The following is a 17,589-nucleotide window of genomic DNA, read 5'->3' on the forward strand; positions in this document are numbered from 1 at the left end:
CAAATCCTTCTTGTTCGGGAACCGTAATACATATTCGAAAAGCGTTTGCAGCGTATGACAGTTCAATGTGTCTTCTGCGATAGTCCCGAGATTCATATCTGTACCTCACTCAGAACATTTACAGCGATGAGAGAAAGAAATGTTGTGCCCAGATCTGAAATTCTATTCAAATACATGGGAGAGAGCCTCAGACAGCCTCAGAAAATCCTGTCGCATGACTTTGCTCTGAAGCACCGTGACAGAAAACCGTACGGTCTAGATAAATTTCGAAAACATTTTACCGGAGCAGACAGGCGTATCAATGTCAGGACCGATTTTGATACTAATCGTGCGATATTTGTGGGCGTGATGGCGATTTCAAAAATGATTTGGGTTGAAAAAGTTGTCTTCATCTCTCACTCTAAGCAGCCAGAAACGCACTCTAACTTGAGCAAAAATGAGAAAGTTTGGGTCGCTTAGAGGCAAATTGTGGACAAACCGTAACTGGTATCGACGAGCCGTCTTCACTTTCGAAGAGATCACAGACGTATCTACAAAATGAAATTTGAATGGCATTTCTAGGTGAATTTGTGACGACACAGCAAATCCTCAAAAATAGGGTATTTCTAGGATTTTTCCCATTGAGTTATAATGGGGTTTTTTTCGCAGTTTTTTGCGAATTATGTCGCCACGTTAAGCCCAAATCCCACCAAAAATAATAGCTCCAATGGCGTGAATTTTCTGCACGTTTTGATACCTCATTTGTAGGTGTGCACCCAGCGGTACGAGCCGCATTAACGGTTACGGAAGAATAAAGAATATTAAAGAGACGCTTCTCTCCGACAATAGTAATAGGTTCCTGCCATTGCTTTGCATGGCAGGCCCCAATAATAATAAAGAAACTTTTCTTGGGAGAATAGCAATAGGTTCCTGCCATTGCTTTGCATGGCAGGCCCCAAATACACTGATGAGTAGTCTGGCTTCAAGTGTGCTGAAGTTTAACATGCTTAGTATATTTATTTTTTACCTGAGCAGTTAGGTTTTTATTTTGCAATTGCAAATTAGCAATGTTGTAAGTACATACATTGAATTTAAAGGGAGTTTTTTTTTTTTTACTTTGATATTTCTTTTACTTTCTAAATCTAAACTTTTAGCTGGAAAATCATATTCTATTCTCAAAGGCAGATACTCTAAAAACGATGAGATGACAAATTAAAAAATTACATATGTTGATATGTTATTTCATACCTTAGTGATAAACCAGCCTGGTTCAGCAACCAAAGTGAGAGAGGAAACAAAGTTCCCTTTTTTGTAAAGGAACCGTTTAGGGATATCCTGCCTGGAATAGACACGCATGTTATGGACCTGGCTCAAGGCAGCATAGACCTGGTAATACACACAAACAGAAACATGTACAACTTCAAAAAACTAATTTTATAAAGCAACTCTGAAATGGCTACTCCTTAGAAAACAGAAATGTTACATGCTATCAGAGGAGTAGGAATCAGGTGGGACGGAGGTGACGTGTCACCCCCAATATTAGAGACAGTTATATGCATTTGTTTCACCCAAGAAACTCACCACAGTTGCGAAAACTATTTGATTTTGAATTTTTTTACTATGTAGGTGCAACACAGCACTCCACACAGGCAGGAGACAACAAAGAGTCAGAAACTCCTTTTGCATGAGGTAAAACGGTCTGTCGGGAACGTTGCCATGAATATTACTTTTTATAGCATCTTATCAGTTTACTTTCATAACCAAATATTTTTGGTTAAGTTGTTTTAATTCTGGAATGTTCCAATGTTTTACTGCTAATTTCATCTAAAAGTTAGCTACTCTAGCCACAATGTTTTATTTCTCATCACAATGAGACTGAAACAGCAGCAAAATGAGCCATTTTTTTTTTGTTGTTGTTTAAAGTGTAAAAACAGTGTGAGCAATGGCTACACAACACTTGATCCTTTATTTATCAACATGTATAACATTGGATGGCAGTGCTAGAGTAGCAATGCTGTTGAAGAAAGGTGAAGAGACTAAGGAAGTTCAGGAGAGGTCTTCAGTTAGTTTACTGAAATATGTATTAACCTGTTATTACTTAAATAAATTAAACAATTTTATTATGAAAAGAGTTGATCAAGGAGGAGATAGAAGAGCGAAGTTTAGCTTCAGGGTGTGAAAATATAAAAATCATCTTAATCATAATAAAACCAGAAAAGAGAACAGGTGAGGACTGATGTCAGGTAAAACATTTTTTTTAATTATTTACACACTATAAGGGTAGCAGTTAGGTAATGATTAGGTTATCAGCTGCAGTAGAACACCCCACCGGTTTCTATATAGTGACCTCTCAATGGATTTTGATTTTCCTGTTTGGCTCTAAAATATTTGCCATTTTTGTAGGACGTACTGTAGAGAATTGTTCAAAAAGAACAAAACTTGTTTTTTAGACTTTATATTTGTTGGTCAAACTGCTGTATTGAGTTTAAAACTGCTGAGTCCTATTTTACTATGTGTTTTTTATTTAAGGTTTTAGGAAGAGGCAGAACCAGTTTAATTGCTAGTCAACAAATATAAATGCATTTTTGACCAATAATAAAATGTATTTTGACCAATAAAATATATCAGAATCTGGTAGCTTGTGTGTGCCACCAGAGTATTTATCTTGCTAGTTGTGAGGCAAATGATAAAGTGTTCTGTCTTGGAATAACAGTCATTATGCTTGATTAAGGCCATTTTGTTCTAGAGGAAATGGAAAAAGATATTTTTTGGGACAGTTTGCCACCATGAGATCATAAAACATATACATATGATATATACTGAAATTAATTTAGTATGGTGTAGTTACTTTGAAAAAGTAACTTGATTGCTCAATGAAAAATTCATCCATCAGATAGAAAATGTGCATCTCTCTTTTCCCTCCATTGTTTGTTTGTGACGCTGGTGTTACACGAGACATCACTCCCTTAGAAAAAAGAGGAAAGCAACATCATATATTTTTACTATATAAAATAAAATATACATAGTCAGACAGTGTGACTTGGATACGTAACTTTAATCTGATTATTGGATTGTAAATAGTAACACGTTAGATTACTGTACAATAATAAAATGGAAGTGTTTGGGAACGACAGCAACTCAGCCACTAAGTGGTAGGCCATGTAAACTGACAGAGCCGGGTCAGCGGATGCTGAAGCACATATTCCAAAGAGGTCACCAACTTTCCTCGGAGTCAAACCCTACAGACCTCCCACCTTCATGTGGCCTTCAGATTAGCTCCAGAACAGTGTGCAAAGAGCTTCATGAAATGGGTTTCCATGGTGACCAGCTGTATCCAAGCAATACATCACCAAGTGCAACGCAAAGCGTCGGATGCAGTGGTGTTATACAAATCCATTCCCCCAACTTTGTGGGAACAGTTTGGAGCTGGCCCCTTCCTCTTCCAACATGACTGAGCACCAGAGCACAAAGCAAAGGTCCATAAAGACGTGGATGGCAGAGTCTGGTGTGGATGAACTTGACTAGCCTGCCCAGAGTCTTGATCTCAAACCCATAGAACACCTTTGGGATGAATTAGAATGGAGACTGAGAGCCAGACTTTCTCATCCAACATCACTATGTGACATCACAAATGCGCTTCTGGAAAATGGTCAAAAATTCCCATAAACACTCCTAAACCTTGTGGACAGCCTTTCATAGAAGAGTTGAAGCTGTTCTAGCTGCAAAAGGTGGGCAAACATCATATCGAACCCTATTGATTAGGAATGGGATGTAACTTAAGATCATATGTGAGTCAAGGCAGGTGAGCCAATACTATGTGCAATATATGTATATGCAGTCCTGCTCACCATTATTGACACCTCTTCATGTTTTGCATAGCTGAATGAACATTTTCAGAAATAAATGGAAATACTCAAAATTTATATCAGCAGGATTTTTCAATTGAAGGTCCAAAGTAATTTAACAATTGCCATTTTGTTAAAATGCTATTTAATTCAAATTAAATATTTTAATTCCAAAGGTCAAAACAGAAAACCAGCATGTGCACTAATATTGACACCCCCTCTTAATATTTGGTTGCACACTCTTTAGCAGCAAAGACAGACTCCAAACCTTTCTTATATCCATTTCTTTCTTATATTATATACATTTTTGTCCTCTGTGGAGGACATAGGTTTTTTGTTCATAACTCTGAAACCATACATGCCACTGTGTTAAATCCTGTTGGTCCTTAGAGAGGACATCCTGGGCCTCGAAATGTGTTCATATTTGCCACAAGAGAGTCCCGATGTCCTCTCCAAAGGACATACTCTAAAAAATAAATAAGAACATGTTTCAGGGATGTTTCAATTGTAGTGATGTTTTTTCACTCCAAAGAGTCATGTAGTGTAAAAAAAAAACGAAATTCAAAAACGTTTTTTTCCTCTGGGTCTCAGGAGGATAAGCTTCTTGCACTTCTCAGCAGGTATTTTCTCCCACACTTCCTTTGCAACATGCTCAAGCTCTTGTACAGTTGCAGGGTTCCTTTCTCCGATGGCAGATTTCAGCTCCACCCAAAGATTTTCAATTGAATCATTGCTGGCCATTTTAAAACAGTCAATCTTTCCCTTTGAGCAATTTCTGCATGTTTTTGGAGGTGTGCTTTGGGTTTTTATCTTGCTGGAGGATCCAGGATCTTTGCCTCAAACTAGATTCCTTACACTGGGCAAGACTCTAGAATTGCTTGGCTGTTTTTACTCTCTTAAGCCACCTCAGCTTTTGCCAAAAGTTGAAAAGGTATGCTTCCTCCAAAGAGAAGCAGAAACAACTCATCTCAGTGACATCTTTAATTCATCTTTTCTTTAGATGAAGCTCATCGGCCGCATATGAACAAGCAACATGGTCACATAAGTAGTCACAGAGAAGCCAAAAAACTAAATCTATTTTGGTCTTCTGAATCCAATCTGAATCATGTAAAATGTGAGCAATGTCCATTTCTTACCAGTGATGTCTTTGAGGAAGCTTTCAGTTGAGGTCCTTTGTCTGAAGAGAGATCATTGTGTGAGCACAGGTGTGCCAGGTTACCATATAGATCTGGCTGCTGAGCTTGAGCAGTGAAAGGGATGGGTGCATTTGATTCTATATGATGTGTGTGCCAGTTGGGTGAAGATGGTGAATACATTCAAAAGTGTTGAGTGTGCCAATTAAACTTGACATTGATAATCTTCTTATATGAGTCAAGGCCTCCAGTACCAGATGCTGCAAAGCAGCCCCACAGCATTATGGATCCTCCACCGTGCTTGACTGTTGGTATGATGTTCTTTTCTTAAAGGCTTCATTGCACCATCTGTAAACATACTGTTTGTGTGAATTACTAAAAAGCTCCACTTTTGTTTCATCTGTCCATAAAACATTGTCCCAGAAGGCTTGAGGTTTGTCCAAGTTCTCTTTCACAAAGATAAAGCGTTTTCTTTTATGTCTTTTCTTCAGCAATGGGGTCTTCCTTAACCTCCACCCATGAAGCCCCATTTTGTTTAGTGTGCCACCACCTGGTGACACCTCTCTGTGTGACCATAGCAGCTGTGAAGAAGACTCTCCAGGAAATCAACCCCTGTAATGTTGTGGCCCCCACAACATCCCAGGACAAGTACTGAGGGACTGTGCACATCAACTGTCTGAGGTGTTTACGGACATCTTCAGTATCTCACAGTCACTGTCATCTGTGCCCACCTGCTTAAAGACCGCTACTATTGTCTCTGTCCCCAAATGCTCCACAGTGATGAGCCTTAACATCAGTAGTCATGAAGTGCTTCGAGAGGCTAGTCATGAATCACATTAAGGACTCCATCGACGTCACTGTGGACCCCCCTCAGTATGCCTATAGGAAGAACTGCTCTCCTGCTGATGGCATCTCATCTTTGGTCCACACAGCCCTCACCTGGAGAGCAGGAACTCCTACATCCGTCTGCTCTTTCTGGATTTCTCCTCAGCCTTCAACACCGTCATCCCACAGACCCTGGTACAGAAGTTCTCCTCTCTTGGACTGAGTTCCACACTAGGGAACTGGATTCTGGACTTCCTGACCAACAGACCTCAGTCAGGATCTGAGTCCTCCAACACCGTTTCCTCCTCCATCCCCCTCAGCACTGCCTTGCCGCAGTGCTGCTTGCTGAGCCCCCTCCTCTTCACTCTGTTGACGTATGACTGCTTGGCAAGACACCCCAGCTGTCATATAATGAAGTTTGCCAACGACACAGCAGTAGTGGGACGCATCATGAACGGTGATGAGTCCAAATACAGAGAGGAGGTGGAAGACGTGGTGCAGAGAAAATAACCTCTGAATCAACGTGCAGAAGTCCAAAGAGATTGTGGTGGACTTCAGAAGGGACAAGGATCCTCTTCAGCCCTTGTACTTCGGAGAAGCAGATGTGGAGGTGGTCTCCAGCTACAGGTACCTGGGTGTGCATATATTCAGTGACCTCACCTGGAGTACCAACATCTCCCGTCTGGTCAGGAAGGCCCACCAGTGTCTCTACTTCCTCAGGAAGCTGTGAAGAGTTGGACTTGGGAACTTAGTCCTGAGGAGCTTCTATCGCTGTGTGGTGGAGAACATCCTCTACACCTGCACTGCTGCGCAGAGGATGGCTCTGAGGAAGGTGGTTACTACTGCACAGAAGACAGTAGGGAGCAGCCTTCCCTCCACAAATCACGGTGCAGGAGGAGGGCGCTCCTCATCATGAAGGACTCCACCCATCCTGCACACAGACTCTTCCAGCTGCTCCCCTCAGGCAGGAGGCTGAGAAACATCCAGAGCAAAACCACCAGGCCGAGGAACAGTTTCTTCCCTTCAGCCGTCAGACTGCTGAACTCAAGCTGCATTAAATACAGTTTCACCTCAGATTATTTGCACACAGATATAACATAACATGTTATGTACATGTATATATACACCTCATTTAAATTACTTTATTGTTAATTTGTTTATATATTTTATTATTTAGCTTTTTTTGTGTGTGTAGTAAATTCTTAATCTGGGACCCGAGTACAAATTTCGTACCACAAATTGTCAAGGTGGTATGACAATAAAAAAATCCTTGAATCCTCAAAAAGTCCTGAGAACAGAGCCAGCATTCTTAATTCCCTCCTTGTCAGCCTGCCAATTCTGATGGATTTGTAGAGTAAGTTCATTTGTATGTTTGTCATATATTTTCCATTTTCAAGAGATGTATATTATTGATTTTATTTTAGAACAAAACATTAGTTTAAATTTGATTCATCTTTGTTCCTGATATGTTTGTTGTGGTCCTTATTTTTATGACATTATTACATATAAGCTAATGTTCTCTATCAAAGCTCTGAGGCCACAAAATTGCAACATTTATGCAGAGTTAAAAAAAAAAAAAAAGTGACACAGGGTTACCTTTTGGTATGTGGTATTTTTAGGCCACAGGCTGACTACTGGTCCTCTATCCATCATCTTCACAATGTCTGACATGTCTATATATTTGTCCAGTTCTATCACCTTCTCCATCCACTTGATCTTTGTCATACCATGGTCTGAAAATAACATCACATTTAGCTGATTCTCCAGGTTGCTGTCCTGAAAGAAAATCAGCAACACAAAATTATAAAAACAACTATATATATACACACACACACTTATTTTAACATTCATATTGACATGAAACTTACACCAGATGCCTGTAAGAACCCCAGTGGTTCCCAGAAAGAAAGAAATTAAAGCAAGTTAATTTCTTAAAAGTGGCATAGTACAGGGAGTAAGTTTTGAAAGCATAACGGCTGTGTAAAAAGGCCTAAAACCAGCTAATTTAATGACAAAGGGTTTGTAATTTCCAAACCCTTGTGCAATGTATGTCTACAGTTTCTCTATATGATCCAAGTCTAGAAGTTATTACCAAATAAGTATTTTCCACAAACTATGTAAGACATTATTTTAAGTTTGTTCAACACTTTTTAGTGTTTCTACATCATCTGTGGACAATTTTGAGGTTGTGCTGGGGCTTTAGTGCATTCCTTTTGACTTATTACAGGAAAAAAATAAGTAGAATGGGGAGAAATCTTTATTTTAAACATTTCAGTTCATGAGTCTGAACTGAAATGAACAGTCTTGATGCTAGATTTACCAAAAAGAAGCAGACATCAAGTACATAGATATACATACAAAGGTAAAAACCTATAAAAGCAATAGTGATGTTATTACCTTGATTTTTTGGTTCAGGATCTGCATGGTGAGATCGAGGTGTTGCACAGCTGTTTTGACCTGAGGAGACTCTGGACCAAAGTGATGTCCTTCCACATCTATTTTCTCATAGTAAACAGCTGCCATGTCTGCTTTTCCTGAACTTAAAAAAACAAAGGCATATTATAACAAATCTCCAACCAATAGTATTGAATAAATGTCTATTAAAACAAATGAAGCAATACATACAGAGCCTCAAGCACATGCAGGGGTGGGCGGGGCTGGGGGCTTGAGACCCTGTCCCTTTTATCCTTGATGCCCCAAGTGCCCTTTTTTAAGGGATTTTTTTTCCCACAATATTCTCCATTTTTTTCACTTATTTTTATCTGTGCATCAGGAGACCTGCTTGTGCCCCTCAGCAATAATATTTAGCCAAATATAACTATTCAGCATTAATCTGGCTACCTTTGGTCTAACACTATAGGGGTGGGGGCTCTTTGCCCTCTAACTATCAGATTATGGTCAAAATACTTAATATTTTCAACATACAAGTGTCTGTGAATAAAGATGTAGATCTGATGTTGAAGTTAGAAAAACCATTTCTATTTATTTTTTTTAATTGCCCTGGTAAATGCAGCATTTCTGTGTTTGCGGGCCCCAAACACAGAAATGGTTCAGCTGCAGAGAAAACTTTTGACTTTAATTTCATCATTCTGCCCCAGTGCTGGACTAAATGCCCAATAAAGTCATTCAATGTGTTGACTTTTTGGGAATTTGTAAGGCTTGATTGAACTTGCATTTGTAAATATGCAATTTTAAGAAAGGAGAGGGGAAAAGGCAGGAATATGGGATTGAAGCCACAGAAAAAATATATATTTGCACTGACTTGCGAAAGTATTCGGCCCCCTTGAACTTTTCAACCTTTTGGCACTTGTCAGGCTTCAAACATAAAGATGTGTACGACTGATTGTTGATAGACACTCACCCCAGCTGTAGATCTCTGAAGTTCATCCAGAGTGATCATGAGCTTCTTGGCTGCATCTCTGATCAGTCTTCTCCTTGTTTGAGATGAAAGTTTAGAGGGACGGCTAGGTCTTGGTAAATTTGCAGTGGTCTGAAACTCGTTCCATTTCAATATGATTGCTTGCACAGTGCACCTTGAAATGTTTAAAGCTTGAGAAATCTTTTTGTATCCATATCCGGCTTTAAACTTCTCCACGGCAGTATCTCGGACCTGCCTGGTGTGTTCCTTAGTCTTCATGATGCTCTCTGCGCTTTAAACACAACCCTGAGACGATCACAGAGCAGGTGCATTTATACTGGGACTTGATTTCACACAGGTGGATTTTATTTATCATCATCAGTCATTTAGGACAACACTGGATCATTCAGAGATCCTCACTGAACTTCTGGAGTGAGTTTGCTGCACTGAAAGTAAAGGAGCCGAATAATATTGCATGTCCCACTTTGCAGTTTTTTATTTGTTAAAAAAGTTTAAAATATCCAATATATTTCGTTCCACCTCATGATTGTCTCCCACTTGTTGCTGATTCTTCATAAAATAATAAAAATTTTACATCTTTATGTTTGAACCCTGACAAGCGGCAAAAGGTTGAAAAGTTCAAGTGGGCCGGATACTTTCGCAAGGCACTCTATATGTAGTTCCCTCATAATGAAGGCCCTTCCTACAGCAGTTGAGGAAACTCAAACAGCCAACTGAGCTATATATATATATAAGTATATATATATATATAATATGTCCATCCTCACCTCCTCTATCACCATATGGCCACAACCAGGGACAGGCAGACTAAAGTGAATTGTGCGCAAGATGACCGGCTACAACCGCCAACCTTTAAAGGACCTGTACTCCTGCAGAATTGTAGATACATTGTATACTTTTCTTTTTCATGCTTTATTATTTATTTACTTTCGCACCATTACATCAAAGCAATTTTCTAGACTATAAACGTGTTTACTGGCTATGGCAATAAAATGATTCTGATAAATTTCTTTATAAGATATTGATTTATTGTTGACACAATAAATTGTGATTAAGGTTTAAAAACCCCTAAACCTGTAGTGTCCATATTATTTTTACTATTTTTCTCCACTGACTTTTTTTTTTTTCCAATAACGGTGTATTGATGAATAGCAATACATCAATAATGTGGCCGGCAGGACAGAGACCCTGGAAAACTGCATGTGTATGCTGAGAGTATTTTTCTTTTTGTTAATAAATCCCACAACAAAAAAAAGTGAACCTCTTTTACCAATGAGTATTACGTGTTGCCAAAGACTGACATATTTTATTTTATAATATCTTAATTTATAAGATATTATGTTTGAAAAAAAATGTCTTCTTACCTCAAGGCAGCAAGTGAACTGGTTATCGAATCTATAAGATCTTCTTTTGATGGACTGTTAACGTATTCTTTGCAGAACGCTGGACGGACATTCAGAATTTCCACTTCACAGCCTAAAAACAAGTATAGATGCATTAAAAAATAATAACTTATATCACAGTTCAGATGAGTATGATTAGACTTGGATTTACTTTAACCTGAAATATATAATAGATTTGACCTTCTTTGAATCTTTGCTTTCTCCATAACAAACACAATTTTATTTCTATTTATGTGTTGCACTCAACAGGTCCATGATAATCTGACCTGTTGAGTCAACAAGTCAATTTGACTCAACAAATTGACCTTCTGACAGGGGCATTTGTATTGGGGCAATACAATACAAATGCCCCAATACCATCAAGTACACCATTCTACAAGACAAGATCTACAGAGGTGTCCAATTACCACAAAAAGACTATCAGGTCAACATCCCTCCATCACTTCCTCCACAATTATTGCATCACAACCATAATGACCCCTTATCTGGACCTTTCGGATGATATAAAACCTGTAAACACCTACAACTATTGGTGTATTGGTCAGGGGTGAGCATGGACATACAGGTCTACATGAGATATTGCCAAGTCTGGCAAATGTAGCAAACCAAAAGCCCAAAAAGCCTTGGGTAAGTTACAGCAAACACAGGTGAATGCACAATGGCAAATGATAGGATTGTACTCGACTTAACCGTTTCCACAAAGTCCACCTCCTGGTTTTTGCGGATTGTTTCTCTCTGTGGGTTGACATGTTTCCCCTCCATAAAACTACTACAGAGACAGTCTCTCAATACCTGATCAAAGAGATTTTGACATGATGGAGTGCCAAGTCTAGTCAAAGTTTATTTGTATAGCATATTTACAACAGCCTCAGCTGACCAAAGCTCACAACAAACACAACATCACAAGTAGATAAATGATCAAATAGAAATAAAATTAATTTTAGTAAAAAATAATAAGACAAATATAAAATTGGCAGAGATACCAAAAGATAAAAGAGCTGATATCGTCAGTGCTGCCTTCAAGGAGTGCGGGACCAAAGAGCCGCACATGATCCGCAGAAGAGCTGCATGCAGCTTGAGAGCCGCAGGTTCACAACCTCTGAACTCGAGTAACAAAGAATAACTAACTATAAGAAATAAACACGACTAAAAACTCCAAGAAGTGAACTAAAGGAAAACAGGGACAAGACAGATCTAAACAAAATAAGTAACACAAAATAATAATGACACAAATGAAATCAAACTACAAATCAACCTAATAACCCAGGATTATTTAATAATAAAGACTTGTTCACAACTCATGTTGTGAACTGGTCTTATTTACACCAATCTGAATTAAAAATAAATGAGATCCAACAAAGTCACAAAAAAGAAGGTACAACAATGGATTATTTTACGGACAATCTTTCAGCGGCAGTTGAAGAAATGTTATCAAAAGTGTTAAGGAGTCCGTTAACTCCTTAACAGTGTGCACTCACCAGGCCAGAAGTACATGAAAACTTTCTTTCCCAGGTTTTGCATGGTGACCCAGAGAGGTTCTGATCCATTCCACCAAAGAGGCAACCGACTATCAGAATTGGTCCCAATAAGGAACTCTTTGTCTAAGACTTCATCCCACATATAATTTCCAACCATCTGATGGGTCTCGCAGTGACGGCCTGAAAAATAATTGTAAAGTTTTAAAACGGATTATTTCAAATCTCACAAAACTACTCATTAATCAAAAACAATTAAAAAAATGGACATTCTACTATTCACTTTAACAGTACATAGGGGGCTACAAGTGCTTAAGAACCTGCTACTTGGGCCTGGATGTTCAAAGTGCCTCTCAAAGAATTATATATTTTTTCTGACAGATTTAACAAACTGTAAATAAGATGCAGTGGGGGGGGGGGGTTAATTTAAGTCAGCAAGATTTTATTTGTATAGCACCTTTCACAGATAAAAGTGCTCCACAAAAAATATAGGAAAAACATAACATCAAATTGAATCAAAAATATGGTCTGTAGATTAGATTTGTTGTCATTGCACAGCACTTTTAGTAGTGCAACAAGATTAATGGAGTAGCTCTGCTGAAAGCTTTCTAAACAATCAAAATGCATAACATTAAGCAGAAGAGAAGACACAATTTGTGGCAAAACTGGCAGTTCAAACAGCCCGTGGGAAAAAAAACTTTTTCAGTCTATTTCTTTTTGTCTTTATAGTCATTGTCTCCCTAATGGCAGTACGGTAAACTGGTGGTGAGCTGCATGGTGACAGTCTTTCAGGATGCTCTGGACTCTGGAGAAACATCGAGAGCTGGAGATTTCCTGGACGAGGGCATTTTGTCAGCTAACCTAAGGATCCTCTACCGCATTTTCCTGTCAGCAGCAGAGCAGCTGAAGTACCATATTGTGATGCAGGATGCTAGAACCCACTCAACAGTGGAAACAGAGAAGGAGACCAGCAGCTGTTTTTTCGAAGCAGACACGGGTAGCGTAGGCGTTGCTAGGCCTTCTTCAACACTGATGTTGTGTTTTCTGACCAGTAGAAGTTCTCAGAGATGTGAACACCAAGAAACCTGAAGGTCTGAACCATTTTCACATAGGGTTCCATCAATGTGGAAAGGACATGGTTCAGTTCTATTTTTCCAGAAATATATCACTATCTCTTTTGTTTTTTGTTGCATTTAGCTGTAGGTTGTTTCTTCCACACCATTCTGCCAGTAACAGAATTTCACTCCTGTAGAAGAATTAACCTCCTCCTGTAATAAGTCCAATTACAGTAGTGTCATCAGAAAATGTTATGATGATTGGAAGAGTGAGTAGCTTTGCAGTCATGCATATACAGGGTGTAGAGGTGCGGGCTAAGCACACATCTCCGTGGTTATTTTGTTAACAATAATCTGTGAAATTATTGTGTAAAGCAGAGGAGTACTCCGCAAAGATTATCTGTTCATAATTGTCTTGTTCTAGATGAGACAGGCCTGTATTTGCCCTATACACAAATTGATATGGATCCAAAACAGGTGGAAGCAGGTATTTGATATGCTGAGCTACAAGCCTCTCAAAGCACTTCATGATTACTGATGTTAGTGCAATAGCAGGGTTTCCCCCAGTGTATTAAAAGCCTGGCGTCCGCCATGCTTTCCTAGGCCCCCCGCCAGGCAAAGTGTTGCTTGTTTCTATGTTTAGAAAAATTAATTGGGAAAAAAACATTATATATATATATATATATATATATATATATATATATACACTGCCTGGCCAAAAAAAAAGTCGCCACCAAAAAATGGTCACACTCTCTAATATTTTGTTGGACCGCCTTTAGCTTTGATTATAGCCTGCATTCGCTGTGGCATTGTTTCAATAAGCTTCTGCAGTGTCACAAGATTTATTTCCATCCAGTGTTGCATTAATCTTTCACCAAGATCTTGTATTGATGATGGGAGAGTCTGACCACTGCACAAAGCCTTCTCCAGCACATCCCAAAGATTCTCAATGGGGTTAAGGTCTGGACTCTGTGGTGGCCAATCTATGTGTGAAAAAGATGTCTCATGCTCCCTGAACCACTCTTTCACAATGTGAGCCCGATGAATCCTGGCATTGTCATCTTGGAATATGCCCGTTCCATTTGGGAAGACAAAATCCATTGATGGAATAACCTGGTCATTCAGTATATTCAGGTAGTCAGCTGACCTCATTCTTTGGGCACACAATGTTGCTGAACCTAGACCTGACCAACTGCAGCAACCCCAGATCATAGCACTGCCCCCACAGGCTTGTACAGTAGGCACTAGGCATGATGGGTGCATCACTTCACCTGCCTCTCTTCTTACCCTGATGCACCCATCACTCTGGAACAGGGTAAATCTGGACTCATCAGACCACATGACCCTCTTCCATTCCTCCAGAGTCCAATCTTTATGCTCCCTAGCAAACTGAAGCCTTTTTTTCTGGTTAGCCTTACTGATTAGAGGTTTTCTTACAGCTACACAGCTGTTCAATCCCAACCCCTTGAGCTCCCTTCGCATTGTGCATGTGGAAATGCTTTTGCGTTCACAATTAAACATACTCCTGAGTTCTGCTGTTGTTTTTCTTCGATTTGATTTGACCAAACGTTTAAGTAATCGCCGATCACAGATCATTCAGGATTTTTTTCCGACCACATTTCTTCCTGGAAGACGATGGTTCCCCACCATCCTTCCAGTTTTTAATGATGCGTTGGACAGTTCTTAACCCAATTCTAGTAGTTTCTGCAATCTCCTTAGATTTCTCTGCTTGATGCATGCCAATGATTTGACCCTTCTTAAACAGACTAACGTCTTTTCCACGACCACAGGATCTGTCTTTTGCAGTGTTGTATAAAATACTGAAATCTCAGAGTCAAGTAAAAGTATAGGTACCTCTCCAAAATATGACTTTGGTAAAAGTCGAAGTCACTGACTGAAATGTTACTTGAGTTAAAGTCTTAAAGTATCTGAAACTTCTTGTACTTATGTATGGAAATTGCTGTAAAAATGGATGTACTCAAGTAATGTAATGAAAAGTACAAGTAAAAAGTAAAACAAGGCAAATGCAGTTTGAATGACATTTTTTATATTTTGGTAAACTTGTCAAATACACTTAAAATAATGTACACAACCAAGTGCAGGCAAAATTAAACCTGCTAATAGATATACCTGCAGGCATCACTTAGTTAAGAAAATTAGGTGCTTTACCTATAGCACAAGGTTAACTTAACCTGCTTTACAACTGAACCAGCTTCTTAGTATACCCTCCAGGACAGAAAGTACAAAGTTTTTGTAAGCCTTAAGTTTTCCCTTCAAGTAAGGTCAGTGCTGAAAATGAGAAAAATAAATAGTATAGAAAATGCGGCCAACATGAAGAAAAAGAGCTGTTACGATTACTCTACTTCACAAATCAGTAAATCAGTCAATGCTACAGTCAGTAGGTGGTGCACACAACTGGTCATTATGCAAAAGAAAAAAAGAATTGGGAGGGAAATGCAGCTTATTGGCATCTGTAAACCTGGTTTTGAACTTGCATGCCTTTCCTATATTCGTTAAATTGAGTCTAAATTGCTATCGCTATGGCTTCTGCCCCCCCTTGAACAGAGGAGTCTAGGTAGCCTGCTACAGTCAACATTAGGCCTAAGCTAAATACACCACGTGTGGAACTGAAACAATGCCAAACAAAGTTCATTTATACAGGTAACGTTATGGTCAAGATTTCTCAATAGTGCCTAGTGACCAAGCTATAGTTACTGAAACAGGAGGATTATAACCATTTCATAAGACGTTACCTCGATGTGTTTCTTCAAGTTGGACGGGGAGTTTTTGTAAGATAGAATTTCCACATCTTCGGGCAGGAATAACATACACTGCATGCGGTACGACGAAAGAGTATATTGTGTTTAAATAAAGCCATGGGCTCTCATCACCAGCTGGTGGTTCAACTGGAGCCGTGTCTGACGTAGTTGCAGTCGTTGTGGTCTCCGTCTCCTCCTCCATGTGGCTGCTGCTGATTGCGAGACTTGCTTTGTGTTTAATGGGAGACGCGAAACAGGTGTATCCTATTGGTGGTGATGAACAAGCCCAGGCAAGCAGGCTACCGACTTTGTTCGGTAGCCTGCTTGCTACTGCTATTCAGCAGGTGGGGTCAAAACACTTGCGTTTCTCTCTCGCGCTTTTTTGTAACGAGTAACTAAACCACACATTGAAAATGTATCGGAGTAAAAGTATGCAATTAAGTTCGGAAATATAGTGAAGTAAAAGTGAAAGTTATCAAAAATTTTCATACTCGAGGAAAGTATGAAGTACTCCAAAATATACTTAAGTAAAGTAGTGAAGTATTTTTACTTCGTTACTATACAACACTGGTCTTTTGCCATGGTTGTTTAAGAAATGAGGAGTTACTAATTGCATCAGCTGGGGTTAAATAACTTGTTGCCAGCTGAATGATAATCACCTATGCAATACTTATCCAATAGGAGGCTTGTATTTATTTGCTTAGTTAAATCCAGGTGGCGACTTTTTTTTTGGCCAGGCAGTGTATATCAAATCTCTGTTGTTCTGAGTTTCACTCGCGAACCACATTTATTTCTAAAAGATAGCTTTATAGTTTATGCATTTAAAGCCGGGAGAGTGGACCAGTCACACAGCTGGCGCCTCTGCGCATTGCCTCTGCGCATTGCCTTGCCAACCTAAAAAGCAATAAGTTTTAACTGCAGTTTATTAATTTGTATTTGTGAACAAACAGAGCTCAAACTAAAAGATTAAACTCACAGCATCTGATTGTAGCTATGGTAACAAAACAATCTAACTATGAATATTGTTCCTTGAACTTTTAAAAAGTAAACTTGCCATCTCCTTAAAATCTTAAATTTAAATGTTAACCAGTTTTAAATGATTAATTTATCTTTGCTGAAACCATTAAATCAAATTTAGCAGCATTGATAATTCCAATATACAAATGTTACATTTATGTATTTGTGGTCTGTGTTAAAATATTAGCATTTATAGGGCCCCTGAAGCCCTGGGGGGGGGCTTATGGAACCACTGATTTAATTTTGATTAAACAGAAGTGCAAATAACCGAAATTCATTATAATTGTATTTTTTGATTAGTGGTTTTTACGACTAGTTGTGGTTTAAATACCATTTCACTGGTGAAGTTTTTCCTTAAGATATAGTTAACCAGTAATATTTTTACATTTCCTGTCAACTTAACGTCTTTTAATACAAAACCATGGTGGACCACCTCGACGCCCCAATCACCGGGCTTAGCAAGTTTCTGGGGGAAACCCTGCAAGAGGTCTGTAATTATTAAGGCTATGTATGGCAGATGTTTTTGATGATGGTTGTTGACTTGAGACAGGGTTGACAGTTGGCTGAAAATCTCAGTGAGGACCTCTGCTAGCTGCTAAGCACAAGCTTTCACCACTTTCTCAAGTACTCCATCCAGGCCAGGTGATTTTTTTTCTTTACTCTTCAGGATCAACATTCTTGATGGTCCTGAAGAGTAAAGGCTGGAGGACTGTGAGACT

General features: G+C 39.0%; 1 protein-coding gene across 3 annotated transcripts in view; it reads right to left on the reverse strand.

Moving 5' to 3' along the window:
• The window catches only part of enpp6 (ectonucleotide pyrophosphatase/phosphodiesterase 6), a 38,278-nt gene that overhangs the window by 18,300 nt on the left and 2,389 nt on the right, over positions 1-17,589 (reverse strand). Inside the window, exons 2-6 of one of the 3 annotated variants that reach the window (XM_023328884.1) lie at positions 12,043-12,222; positions 10,526-10,637; positions 8,180-8,321; positions 7,379-7,558; positions 1,228-1,365 (exon numbers count right to left, since the gene is read on the reverse strand). In XM_023328884.1, coding sequence (XP_023184652.1) covers positions 1,228-1,365; positions 7,379-7,558; positions 8,180-8,321; positions 10,526-10,637; positions 12,043-12,222 — 752 coding nt within the window. Of the gene's footprint in view, positions 1-1,227; positions 1,366-4,247; positions 6,832-7,378; positions 7,559-8,179; positions 8,322-10,525; positions 10,638-12,042; positions 12,223-17,589 lie in introns of those variants that run through there. The other 2 variants (XM_023328886.1, XM_023328885.1) reach the window with 2 other exon arrangements.

This window comes from Xiphophorus maculatus, chromosome 23 (assembly GCF_002775205.1).
Source record: "Xiphophorus maculatus strain JP 163 A chromosome 23, X_maculatus-5.0-male, whole genome shotgun sequence".
NCBI classification, from domain to species: Eukaryota; Metazoa; Chordata; class Actinopteri; order Cyprinodontiformes; family Poeciliidae; genus Xiphophorus; species Xiphophorus maculatus.